We start from the raw sequence: 14088 nt of genomic DNA on the forward strand, positions 1-14088 counted from the left end.
TCCTCTTTTTCCTCCCTCATCATTCTTGAACTAATTCAATAGGAAACTATATTTTTCACACAAATAGAGAAAATCCTACCATACACTTCATAATCCTTAAAAATATTACTCCTAATTCTTGCTTTTCTACATGTTTTCCTAATCACAGCACTGTACTGACTTACTCCCATTATGTCACAGGCCTAGAGTAAGGCATATTTATAACCGATTCAATAGCTACATTGAAGATAATTATTTAGAAGATTAGAGGAAAATCTGCTAGTTTAGGGAGGAAGAAAGATTACCTTGATGTGGAAGGAAGTCCTCCTAGGTCTGATACTGCCATAGCTGTCAATGTTTTAGTGGCTGTAGAGACGGCAGCACCAACCGCAGTTTCATTTACATGCAACATGGATTTCTACAAAAATAATAATTGAAACAGTATGTAAGATTCTTGTAACTACCAGTAACTCATAATAGCAAAGGCTGCTCACAATTTAAACGTAAAATTCTAAAGCTGATTTTACAAAGAACAGAACTGTATTACATAAAGTATCAATAAAAGACAAGAGCCTGCATACATTAGCTACACCTATTCATTCTGTTGTCTACTAACCTCCAATTTTCTGTAGCACTCGGAGATAAATTTTGCGTGAAGCTGTGGAGGGTCTCGTTTGAGGCGAGCAGAGAGAGACATGTATGACATGTCTAACAAGAGCTTCATGGCATCTTCTGCAAGCTGCTCCTCTTGACATTCGAGTACAAGCTGCCAAATGAACTCCATCCCAAGTGGATCAAGTTTATCTACAGTCTGAAATTTATCAGAGTATCATTGAAATACAGTGTTAATACTAATAAAATTTATATGATATACTAAACTCATGTGGGCCATTCAAAGCATGGCATGGTGGGGGTATGATCCACCATTCATTAAATGTCTCATGAAATCATAATAACACAATTGTAAACAAACCATGGAACAGTGGTGTGAACCCTTGGCGAGTGAATTGTAAAACTGGAGTTTTACGACTCATTCGCCATGGGTTCAGATCACCCGTCTGTATAACCCTTGTGGCTTAGCGCTTCCTTTTTGATTATAATAATAATCAGATCACCCGTTCTATGTTTATTTTTTCATTAAATGTCGTTCACAACTTGTTCTAGATTTTAACTGTATGGGCATAACAACTCTCGAAACCAATCACAGATAAACTAAAAACAGGTAATTACAGTCAATACGTTGATCTCAAGGACATTCTGTTTTGGTCAAAAACTTAGCCATATGGTATTCTGGTGTATAAATACTACATTATTTTCATTCTTAAGACACTGAAGAAAACATGGTTTTCTTTTTTAATCCCATGATGTTGAAGTACAGTTACAACTCTCATTAATGGACCTCTCTCTGACCAAACAAATGTTGGAATTATCGGATAAAATAGAAAAGATCCCTAATTCCATAATTCGTCAGGAGATCTTCTGAAGTATCAGAGTCCAATGCCTTTATTCGTCTGGTACAGGCCAGAGAAGCCATATCCAGGACCTGCCTGTTTTCACTGCTCCTAGTTTACTGTTTGTGCTCACTCTCACATACACTCGTTATTCAGTCTCCAATTTTCCTGGGATTTTGAGCGTTTTGTGGGACTTTTTTAATATTAATTGAAAGGTAATTAACTACATGGGGAAGTGGAGAAGAATCCTTCCTCTGTAAGCCATGCATGTCATAAGAGGTGACAAAAAGGCTGGGGGCAAGGAGCGAGTAACCCCCTTCTCCTGAATAAATTACTAATAGTAAAAAGAAAAAACTTCAGTTTCTTCCTTTTCAGGTCACTCTGCCTCATTGGGAAATGACTAGCGTGTTAAAAATGAAAAGTGGAATTAACAATGGCTTCTAAAGCAAGTTTTTTTTTTTTTTTTCAAGTCGGCCGTCTCCCACCGAGGCAGGGTGACCCAAACAAGAAAGAAAATCCCCAAAAAGAAAATACAGTGGACCCCCGCATAACGATCACCTCCGAATGCGACCAATTATGTAAGTGTATTTATGTAAGTGCATTTGTATGGACTAATCTACTTCACAATATTCCTTATGGGAACAAATTCGGTCAGTACTGGCACCTGAACATACTTCTGGAGTGAAAAAATATCGTTAACCGGGGGTCCACTGTACTTTCATCATCATTCAACACTTTCACCACACTTGCACATTATCACTGTTTTTGCAGAGGTGCTCAGAATACAACAGTTTAGAAGCATACACATATAAAGATACACAACATATCCCTCCAAACTGCCAATATCCCAAAACGCCTCCTTTAAAGTGCAGGCATTGTACTTCCCCTCTCCCCGACTCAAGTCCGACTATATGAAAATAACCGGTTTCCCTGAATCCCTTCACTAAATATTACCCTGCTCACACTCCAACAGATCGTCAGGTCCCAAGTACCATTCGTCTCCATTCACTCCTATCTAACACGCTCATGCACGCTTGCTGGAAGTCCAAGCCCCTTGCCCACAAAACCTCCTTTACCCCCTCTCTCCAACCCTTTCGAGGATGACCCCTACCCCGCCTTCCTTCCCCAATAGATTTATATGCTTTCCATGTCATTCTACTTTGATCCATTCTCTCTAAATGACCAAACCACCTCAACAACCCTCTCTTCTGCCCTCTGACTAATACTTTTATTAACTCCACACCTTTTCCTAATTTCCACACTCCGAATTTTCTGCATAATATTTACACCACACATTGCCCTTAAACAGGACATCTCCACTGCCTCCAACCGTCTCCTTGCTGCTGCATTTACCACCCAAGCTTCACACCCATTTGAGTGTTGGTACTACTATACTTTCATACATTCCCTTCTTTGCCTCCATAGATAACGTTTTTTGACTCCACATATACCTCAATGCACCACTCACCTTTTTTCCCTCATCAATTCTATGATTAACCTCATCCTTCATAAATCCATCCACCGACACGTCAACTCCCAAGTATCTGAAAACATTCACTTCTTCCATACTCCTCCTCCCCAATTTGATATCCAATTTTTCTTTATCTAAATCATTTGACACCCTCATCACCTTACTCTTTTCTATGTTCACTTTCAACTTTCTACAAGTAGAATTATTAAAAGGAAATGTGTGGTTCTCGGTGTTAAGCAGAAACTTGAACTAATAAATAAGGTCGAGTGTGGCATCTCAGTGGCATATCCTCTCAACTATCTTCATTATTTTCACTAGCAGAGCTTTGCAGTTCCTCTAACTCAGAATAAAATGTATTCCGAGTCACCACTATTAATCATGGCAGTTTACACCTCATCTCTCCACCAGGAAAAGGAAATTAATATTATTGTAAATCATACAGTATTATACTGTAGTATTACAGGTTACAATACCTGCATTCCTGGTGTCTGGTTGTTTTCTAAATGAGAAGACTAAGTTTGCTTGTTCAGAAGACACCTGGATGATCATGAAAAACTAATTAAATAATTCAAAAATTTTAGCCAATTGGTAATACTGTACCCTCTCTCCCTCTATTAGTCCATCAGTCAGAAGGTTCATTGTAATTAATAATGCAGCATACTGGTATTTACAGTACTTTCTACCAGTCTAACAATTATAGCAAATAAAGAAGAAAATGTCAACACTTACAATCATATTTCCACTCCGAATAAGCTTGTGGTCATTGAGGTTCACTGCATGAAAATAATCCACAAAGCAGGCAAATGCAGGGCGAGTCATGGTGACAGGGTCTAGACGGAGAAGCTTCTCACAAAACAGATCACGCTGAGTACTGCTTTCTAAATCACCAAGGCATCCACTGAACCAGTTAAAGCAAGTCTGGAACAAAAATCTCCTTTTAACAAACTGGCCATATCCCACTAAGGCAGGTGGCCCAAAAGGAAAAACAAAAGTTTCTCCTTTTAAAAATAGTGCTATATACAGGAGAAGGGGTTACTAGCCCCTTGCTCCTGGCATTTTAGTGGCTGGAACAAAAATGTATATTTTAATCTAAATATAAAGAAAATTACATTAACTTTCTTGATCTCATATTTTTTTATATAAAAGCAAGAATGATTAAATTAGGAAACTGACCTCCTTATCATAACCGGAGGCTTTGGGGTTAGCCACTAATGTGTCCCAAATGTCCTTACACCGTGGCCAGGCTAGATAAATATCACCTTCTTTAAGTAAAAATTGAAGAAACTCAAGGTGGACCCTTAAATACTGAAATGTAAAAAAAAAATTATTGGTAATTATGCTTACTAAAATTACATAGCCACACAACAGTTAAACCTATTTTTCTTTATAAACTTAATGATATTAATAAATGTCTTATATCTCAATTCAAGAATCATATTTGATAATGTAAAGAATTAACATTCTGAACTTTCTTCTATAATGATAGTATAGATTTTATACTCACAAATCTTCCTACCTTTGACAAATTTTTGTCAAAAGAAATAATTTTATCAATGGTCAAATACTTGCCTCATTTTCCTTCCTTTAATGCCCATCATTTAGTAACCTTAGTCTATATGGTCAACTTGTTAATAATGAAAGGAATATAATACAAAGAAGTCTACATTAGATTCTATAATGATCTCACAGTAGAGCAAAGACTACTGTTGGAGGCAGAAAGGAGGACAAATTACATGTCATAAATAAACACTGCAACAAGTGTTCAATAATAACTCACATGGAGACAGAAACTCAGGAGATTGCTCTGTATATTTTGACCCCCTTTTGGGATTCTCTTCAGTAGATGAAGAGGACCTCTCCTGCTGAAGAAGATCCTGGAAGAGGACCTCTCGCTGAAGATTCCAAAAGGGGACCTCTCCTGCTGAAAGGATCTCAAAAGGGGACCTCTCCTGCTGAAGAGGATCCCAGAAGGGGGTCAAAATATACAGATCAATCAGTCTCCCGAGTTTCTGTCTCCATGTGGGTTATTACTGAACAATAACAAGTGTTCATTACACTTTTAATTATTTACTGCAACATGTGAAGAAGTAATGAAGCTCCTGAAGGGAATCTATAGATCAAAAGCTATTTTTTTTTTTTACTTACATGGTCATGAGTATATTTGCCATCAATTAGAGTAGACGGTGAAGGTTGTTGGTTCCCAGCTGTGGACACTGCCAGAGCATGGCATTTACCAAGACTCAGCGTTATAAGTTTGACAATCTCATGACTGCGATTGAGTTCAGACAGAGTTGCCTGAAACATTTAAAAACAAATAGGCACATTGTGTTGTAAGTGTATGCAATGAATTACTAATGAAGCAGACAGATCTTTAGTCCATACATCTTTATTATTATTTTATTATAATTATTATTAAATTTTTTTTTACCTCAGTGGCTGTCTTCCAACAAGGACTATTATTACAGTATTTTCTTTTAACACACTGGCCGTCTCCCACTGAGGCAGACTTATCTACTCACTTTATCACTCTCTTGCCAGAGTCAAACCAATACTACAGTTCAGTTGCACCTCCATACTGCAAATATCTCAACCTCTCTTTCAGAATGCGACACTGTACTTCCCACCTCCAGGACTCAAGTTCGGCTAACCAGTTTTCCTGAATCACCTCACAAATGTTACCTAGCTTACACTCCAACAGCTCATCAAGTCCTAAAAATCATATGCCTCCACTCATTCCTAACATGCTTGCTGGATGTTCAAGCCCCTCACACAAAACCTCCTTTACACCCTCCTTCCAAGCTATCCAAGGGTGACCCTACTCTGCCTTCCCAACCACTACAGATTTATACACCCTGCAAGTCATCCCATTTTGCTCCATCCTTTTTAAATGTCCAAACCACCTTAATAATACCTCCTCAGTCCTCTGGATAATACTTTTAGCAACCTTGTACCTCTCCCTCATCTCCAAACTCAGAATTCTTTGCATAATATTTATGTCACACACTGCCCTCAAACATACCATCCCAATGCCTCCAGCCTCCTCCTTGCTGCAGCATTCACAACCCATGTTTTACGCCCATATTATATTTGTGAACAAGTGCCAACAAACCTGAGTTGGTCATACACACCAAGTGTGTTTATACTGTATCTTTGTAGAGTCCTTTTAACCTTAATCATTTCCACATTCCCATAGTGAATTAAAACTTTCTTACACACCTTTTCAGTTTTGAAGTATGATGCTCCTCCCTTTGTGATTGATTGTGCCAAATAATGTAACTGCTTAAGAGGCAGGTAAACAGCTGGGCTTCTTTTAATGTCCTCTACACATCGCACTATGTAAACCTTACGCAGCTGTAAGAAATTAAATATTTTTCATGCTAATATTCGTTACACTGCTCTGCAAAAAGACAATCGATGCTTATTTACTATATATTTCACTCAAATATATTCTGATTATGTTTTTTTTTTTAACAAGTCGGCCGTCTCCCACCGAGGCAGGGTGACCCCAAAAAAGAAAGAAAAATCCCCAAAAAGAAAATACTTTCATCATCATTCAACACTTTCACCTCACTCACACATAATCACTGTTTTTGCAGAGGTGCTCAGAACACAACAGCTTAGAAACATATACCTATAAAGATACACAACATATCCTTCCAAACTGCCAATATCCCAAACCCCTCCTTTAGAGTGCAGGCACTGTACTTCCCATTTCCAGGACTCAAGTCCGGCTATATAAAAATAACCGGTTTCCCTGAATCCCTTCACTAAATATTACCCTGCTCACACTCCAACAGATCGTCAGGTCCCAAATACCATTCGTCTCCATTCACTATCTAACACGCTCACGCATGCTTGCTGGAAGTCCAGGCCCCTGGCCCACAAAACCTCCTTTACCCCCTCCCTCCAACTTTTTCGAGGACGGCCCCTACCCTGCCTTCCTTTCCCTACAGATTTATACGTTCTCCATGTCATCCATGTACATCCTAATAAAAAACTATCTTGAAACACCCAATTTACATAGGAACTTTCAATGTGTGTACACACCAAGTAACAGTTGTAAGTCAAGAGAGATGAATTCTCAAGTTGTAATCCTCTAACAATAAGCTAGATATACTGAACTTTGATTGTTATATGACTAAACAGATAATATTTAGTCCCTAATACAATATAGGAGTAAAGGGATTTAGAGAAGGGTTAAGAAAAAGAGGGAAAGGGTATAGAAGTAAAGGTGTAGTCAAGATTTGGAGGGTGTGCAAGTGAGAGGAAAGTTGTAGAAAGAGTGCAAGTGAGAATAAGTATAGGAGTTGGAGGTTGTGAACATGACAAGAGGGATGTAAACTGGAGGAGTATGGGAGTGAACTGGATCAAGTATACTGTACAACAGTTGAGTTGGAGGGAAATGGGAGTTTGATTAAACAGTATACTGTCAATAAGTATGAAGCCAAAGACAAGTTGCAGAACAAGCTTTTTGAGAAAACTTACTTAAGACTTGATAAAGCTCTACAAAGAGAAAAATGGTGTCCCAGCAAAAACTTCTCTGCAACTTGTCTTTGTTTTCGTAGTGGAAGTTACTATTAGTTATAGATGACTATTTTGAGATTATATAAATCTTTGTGTCGAAGGAGTGGTGTTTCCAAATATTCTTTGGTCATGTTTTGATGACATCCTAAAAACATTAAGACTCACAAAATTGTAATACGTACCACGATTGCAAACAAACCATGGTACAGGTGGGGGTTAGAACCCATCGCAAGCGAGTCACAAAACTCCAGGGCAGTGCAAAAGCCACTGGACCCACTGGCTACAATAAGATTCATCCAACTAGGTTGAATGGAATTTTACGACTCACTTACCACGGGTTCTAACCCCACCCGTACCGTGGTTTAAAAACATTAAGTTAAAAAGGTCTGGAATTATCACTACAACTGGAATAAAAATACCTTCTGAAACTTACTCAACAGCACATGCTATGAAATTGTCACTAAATATTGATAACTTTGCTAGCTTCTGTACTTTTTCAATAGGTGTCCATTAAAAACAACAACTTAGGGATAAAGATGAATAAAAATTGCATTAAATGTGATTACAATATTTATTACTATCATTACCTGGTCTCTAGTAGCAGATTCATTGAGAATGTTAAGATGTTCATTCATTGCTTGATGCACCAGTTTTGGTGGTAAGGCTGGAACACGGGCTAGTTCCCAAAGGGAATCAAGCATCTTATCTGCAGTTCGACCTAAGCGTGAATCCTGGCCAATCTTCCCAATGAAAGTGAGAAGCTTTTCACGCAAGCGATCATTTCCATTATCCCAGCTCTGGAGAGAGTTTATTTAGTTAGGCCTTAAACACAATTAATGCACATCAATGACAATGAGGTTCAAAACTTTTTTGCATGTATGTAATTTCAACTTGAGATTTTCAATTGACCTGACAAAGAAAACACTCATTCAATCACTGTCTTGCCAGAGGGGCACAGACATCACAGTTCAGATGACCCTCCAAACTGTAACATCCCTCTCAGTTGGTGCTCTAATGAATATTTATATTGTTTAGCAATGTAATCTGAGTGTCTTGCATTTCAAGCTTGAACTACTGTATGTACTTAAAAAAAAGTGCATCCATATATTTATCTAACATTTATAATGTAAAGGCAGATGGAATGTGCAAATATGATAATGGTTCATCTACCTAAAAGTTACAATACCTTTCTGACGAGGGTTAATAGGTGTTGAAACTGGTGAGGATTGAAGCGTGAAGCAGCAGCTGCCATAATACGGTGAATGTTGTCAACTACATGAGCACTGGCTTTCTCTGCCATGTGCCAGATGCGGGTTAACTCCTCTTCCTGTAACTTTGGTCCCATAAACTCTACAAGTTCCTTCATACGATCTGTATACTGCACTTGATCGATGTTACCTTTAAAGAAAAAAAATTCCTTCTTCATTTGGCATATCGTACCTTTAAAAAATAAAGAACTTGCCATTCTTAACTTTAAGCATAATATACATTTTTTTTTCAATAAGTCAGCCGTCTCCCACCGAGGCAGGGTGACCCAAAAAGAAAGAAAATCCCCAAAAAGAAAATACTTTCATCATCATTCAACACTTTCACCTCACTCACACACAATCATTGTTTTTGCAGAGGTGCTCAGATACAACAGTTTAGAAGTCCCTCCAAACTGTCAATATCCCAGACCCCTCCTTTAAAGTGCAGGCATTGTACTTCCCATTTCCAGGACTCAAGTCCGGCTAAATCTATAATAACCGGTTTCCCTGAATCCCTTCACTAAATATTACCCTGCTCACACTCCAACAGCTTGTCAAGTCCCCAAAACCATTCGTCTCCAATTACTCCTATCTAACACGCTCGCACACACTTGCTGGAAATCCAAGCCCATCGCCGCAAAACCTCCTTTACCCCCTCCCTCCAACCTTTTCGAGGATGACCCCTACCCCTCCTTCCTTCCCCTACAGATTTATATGCTCTCCAAGTCATTCTACTTTGATTCATTCTCTCTAAATGACCAAACCACCTCAACAACCCCTCTTCAGCCCTCTGACTAATACTTTTAGTAACCCCACACCTCCTAATTTCCACATACATATTTTCTTCAAAACAAGCTTACCTTCTAATGCAAGAGATAACACACGCTTGCTTGTCATCCATTCTTGTATGATATCTGCATCAATGACATTGTCATGGCCCTTTTCACTATCTTCAATAAGTCTGGCAAGTTCCTGTGTAAACAATACCATAAAATTTATCACATGGGGTTTCTTTTATATTGCAGTACTAGGATCTATTGAACAATAAATCTTTTATAATACCATAAACCTCCATAGAAAAGATTTCCTACTTAAATGCTAACATGTTCCTATACAAATATCTGAATGTAAACACCCAATATGGAGAAAGTTTTCATCTTGTCAGTGATTAGTTTATCCTTATACAGTAGCTATACACATGAGGAGGTAAAGAATGGCTGCAAAAGTAGGTTGTTTTATTTTGATCTTGAGAGAGATATTGAAGTGGTTTTGGCATTTTGAGAGGGTCTGCAAATCAGGGGTGGAAGGAAGGAGGGGTATGGGTCATCCCAGGAAGGGTAGGAGGGACGAGGTGAAGGTTTTGAGTGATCAAGGCATGAGCATCCAGCAGGCTAGTGTGAGTATGTTAGACTGGAGCAAGTGGAGACAAGTGCACTTCTCATGGCTTGATTTGCTGTTGAAGTGTGAGCAAGGTAACATTTATGAAGGGATTCAGGGAAATCAGTTAGCCAGCCTCATGTATTGGAGGTGGGAAGTACAGTGCCCGCACTTTAAAGGACAGGTGGGGATATAACAGGTCGAAGATTCATTTGAACTGGGACATTTTTGCACAATTCTGGCAAAGCAGCTACTAAATGAATGAGAGAGATTGTGTTACCTTGTTTTTTGGGTAACCTCACCTCAGTGAAGAGACTTTTTTTTTTTATATGCATATAGAATACCTACACTTATTAATGACTGATTTTGCTGAAAATTTCCTAGGTATATCAGAACTAATGACTGTGAGAAATACTGTTTAAAATTTTACATTTTGTGGAAAAATAATTGACCTATAAAACTGTTCTTGAGCATTAACCCTTTCAGGGTCTGTGCCATAGATCTACAGCTTTATGTTCAGGGTCCAAACCGTAGATCTATGCCATGAGCTCAGCTCACTCTGATAAGCTGTGAGTGATAAATTTGGGCCTAGATATGAGAGAATACATCTATGTGGTATGTGTGCACCACATGAAACAAATCATGCAGCACACAGTGTATAATGAGAGAAAAAACTGAGACCGTGATTTTCAATTAAAACAGCGACTTTGCAGTGTTTTTTTGTATGTTTTTTTATAGTTGTATTTGCGATTTCTTGGTCTCATTTGATAGAATGGAAGACATATTACAGAAATAGAGATGATTTTGATTGGTGTTAGCACTGGAAATGGCTTGAAACTGAGCTCAAAGTAGGGGAAATGTTAAATTTTTGCCAATGTTCAAGAGTAAACAAACGACCTCACACGTCTAATACACGCCAGCTGGTGGGTCTAATATACATTCACAAATGTGGTGAAGATATTTATACAATTATTACAATATTGCATAACAGTAAATCTTCTATTTTTTTTTTAATAAAAATTCATTATGTGAATAAAAAATCAAAATGGAATTCATTTGTAAAGCCTCAAAACGTAACTAATGAACAGAGGAAATGTTAGTTTAGTGCCAGGAATACCTACATTGTTTATTCTGGACCCTATTTTGAAATTGGAATATTTTGAACTTTGTGTTAAATTGGCCAAATTACCAATTTCCAATCACTTTATTTTGTAGTTGAAACAGTTGACTTGGCAATTTCTTGTGCTCAATCGACAGAATAGAAGTAATACTAGTGAAATAGCTAAGAATTTGGTCGACTGGAATAATGTAATTGGCGTAAAATGGGAGTCAAAGTCGGCAAAATCACCGTTTCGTAAATATCGCTGACACATCAAAATTCGCGAGCATAATTTCATCAATTTTCCATCAAATTTTGTACTTTTTGTTTTATTACCTTCAGAAAAAGATTCTGTACCATACACAAATAACCCGCACATAAAAGAGAGAAGCTTACGACGACGTTTCAGTCCGACTTGAACCATTGACAAAGTCACACAGCAGAAATTTCCACTCTTCATAATTCGTTTTCCCGTCTTGGCTACCCTTCCCATTTCATAGACTCTGCCCTCTCACGTGCTAAATGCAATTTCTTCTCTCCCAAACTCTCTACTCCTGGGAACTCTTCTATCCTCTGCCTTCCCTACATTTCCGGTCTTTCTAATCTCAACAATTCTCTCCGTCCCTTAGAAATCAAGCTTACCTTCCGCCAGACTAACACTCTTCGCACTAATCTCGTTCATACCTCTCCTCCCTCTACAGATGTTCCTGGTGTCTACTCTATTTCTTGCTCCTCCTGTCCTCTTCAATACTTCGGAGAAACTGGTCCTTCTATTTCTGACAGACTTAGGGAGCACAAAAATAGTGTTAGGCTTGCCGACACTAACAATGCTCTTTTCTGTCACGTCAGAGATCATAGCCATCCTATTGACTGGTCTTCTGCTAAAACTGTCTTCCCTACTTCCAACTCGAACAGTCAGCGTCTAGTTGAATCCTCTCTAATACACAACTTTCCTTGTATGAACCTTAGCCCTGGCTTCGTCTCTGTAGATGCCTTCCTCTCCCACTACATTGTAAAATGCTCCAAACTTCAGAACACCCGTGACTTAACCTGACTCCTCATTTTTTTTTTCTTTTTCTTCTTCTCCCTCTTCCCCTTTCCTCTTTCCTTTTCTCCTCTGGGTTGTCTTTCTCTCTTCTGTCTCGTGTTTCTGTTCCTTCTTCATTTATTTCACCACTTCCCCTTTCACGCACCTCTGTGCGCTTGCTCTCCCTCAGTGGGCACCTAGCTCTCTTGCAGTGCTCCCCTTCCTTTGTATTTGACTGGCTCATCCTCCTTATTTCCCACTTCTACCACTACTACTACCTCTTCTACTACTACTACAACTACTGATGAAATTAAGACACATGTGCAGCGTCTGGTTGTCTTTGTTGTGGATGTTTCGCCATCCAGTGGCTGGCTGGATGGCGAAGCGTCTACGATAGGGATGCCCGGGTGTTGCGCATGTGTCTTAATTTCATCTTGTCAGTATTATATACCATTCTTGTACTACTACTACTACTACTACTACCACCACCTCTTCCTGCCTATATATATAGCCGTCCTGCTCCACTTCTGGTTAGTGTGACTTTGTCAATGGTCCAAGTCGGACCGAAACGTCGTCGCAAGCTTCTCTCTTTTATGTGCGGGTTATTTGTGTACCGTTCCAGTCACGGTATTGTGCCTTTTTTGTTATTCTGTACCATTTCATAAGAAAAAATAACAAAAAAATTTTTTTTTTCAATTCTTGGACCCTGGTGTGCACTTTGAAATTTGGCCTCTGGACCCTGAAAGGGTTAAATGTATACAGGTTTATTAAGTCTCAAATATGTAAAAATAAAGGTGATTAAAAGTTAAGAGAAGGTTTTACAATTATTTTTTCCTTATCATCCAGAATCGTGATTCCAAGGACAACTGGAAATAAAGTAACCTTGAATGCAAAAATGTACTCTGATCTGAGTAATAGTTTTGGAGATCTGTATTTTTCTCTATTTTCAAAATGTTGCATTTAACACTTGCACCTATTAGAATGAAATAGAAATGCAAATCATGCAACCCAACTACCACTGTCTACCTGTAGATATTCACAATATATCTGCCAGTAATGACAATCATGAAAAAAAAAACTGTGCATGTCCTAACTACCCAAGGTAATAATGAATTTTGTCAGTTATTTTTTGTATTTAGCTATTTGTTTTTTGCCAGTGTTCAGCAATGTTTGACAAATAAAATGACACCAGAATCACATATGTTTCAGAAAATTAAATGATGAAAATCACCTGAGAGCTTTACTCAGTTTTTTTTTTGGAAGCAGCCGGTATGGCTGCTTCCTAACAAGATAGGATGACCTGAAGAAAACACTTTCACCATTACTCACCCACAGTCAGCACACTTCTGGCAAGATATGATGGGATGAGTGCTGGTTAAAGCATTTCTTCTTTTTCAGGTTGCTATACCTTGGTGGGAGATGGCTAATGTATATACACATGTATATACATTTTTTTTTAACACGTCGGCCATTTCCCACTGAGGCAGGGTGACCCAAAAAGAAAGAAAAACCCCAAAAAGAAAGAAAAATCTTTCATCATCATTCAACACTTTCACCATCACTCATACATAATCACTGTTTTTGCAGAGGCACTCAGATATGACAGTTCAGAAGTCCCTCCAAACTGCCAATATCCCAAACCCCTCCTTAATTAACAAAAGATGGGTGACTTGGTTTCAGACCAGACCATAGGGGAGTTGACCCCTGAAATTTCTCTAGGTAAACTCCAGGTAAGACCCATAGGTAACCAAAAGTAATCCAAACTAATGACTCCTAAAACAGCCTTTTACAGGAAGACAGCCTCTTAACCATTAAAAGATAACAAATGTGTAAACAACAAAATCAAGAAAATGGAAGAACCTTTATTTATTCTGTTAGCTTGAATATTTTTATCACTACTTGTTGGCTGCTGC

The 14088-nt window shown here is 38.4% G+C and overlaps 1 protein-coding gene across 2 annotated transcripts in view; it reads right to left on the bottom strand.

The window, feature by feature from the left end:
- Positions 1-14088, bottom strand: part of LOC128701527 (ubiquitin carboxyl-terminal hydrolase 24) — a gene marked incomplete at its 3' end in the record, with an annotated part of 118348 nt that overhangs the window by 91044 nt on the left and 13216 nt on the right. For both annotated transcript variants that reach the window (XM_070101633.1, XM_070101632.1), the window contains 9 exon segments: positions 285-397; positions 596-790; positions 3631-3819; positions 4075-4206; positions 5047-5196; positions 6118-6252; positions 8013-8222; positions 8612-8823; positions 9533-9644. In XM_070101633.1, the coding sequence (XP_069957734.1) occupies positions 285-397; positions 596-790; positions 3631-3819; positions 4075-4206; positions 5047-5196; positions 6118-6252; positions 8013-8222; positions 8612-8823; positions 9533-9644 (1448 nt within the window).

Source organism: Cherax quadricarinatus, chromosome 78 (genome assembly GCF_038502225.1).
Source record: "Cherax quadricarinatus isolate ZL_2023a chromosome 78, ASM3850222v1, whole genome shotgun sequence".
NCBI lineage: Eukaryota > Metazoa > Arthropoda > Malacostraca > Decapoda > Parastacidae > Cherax > Cherax quadricarinatus.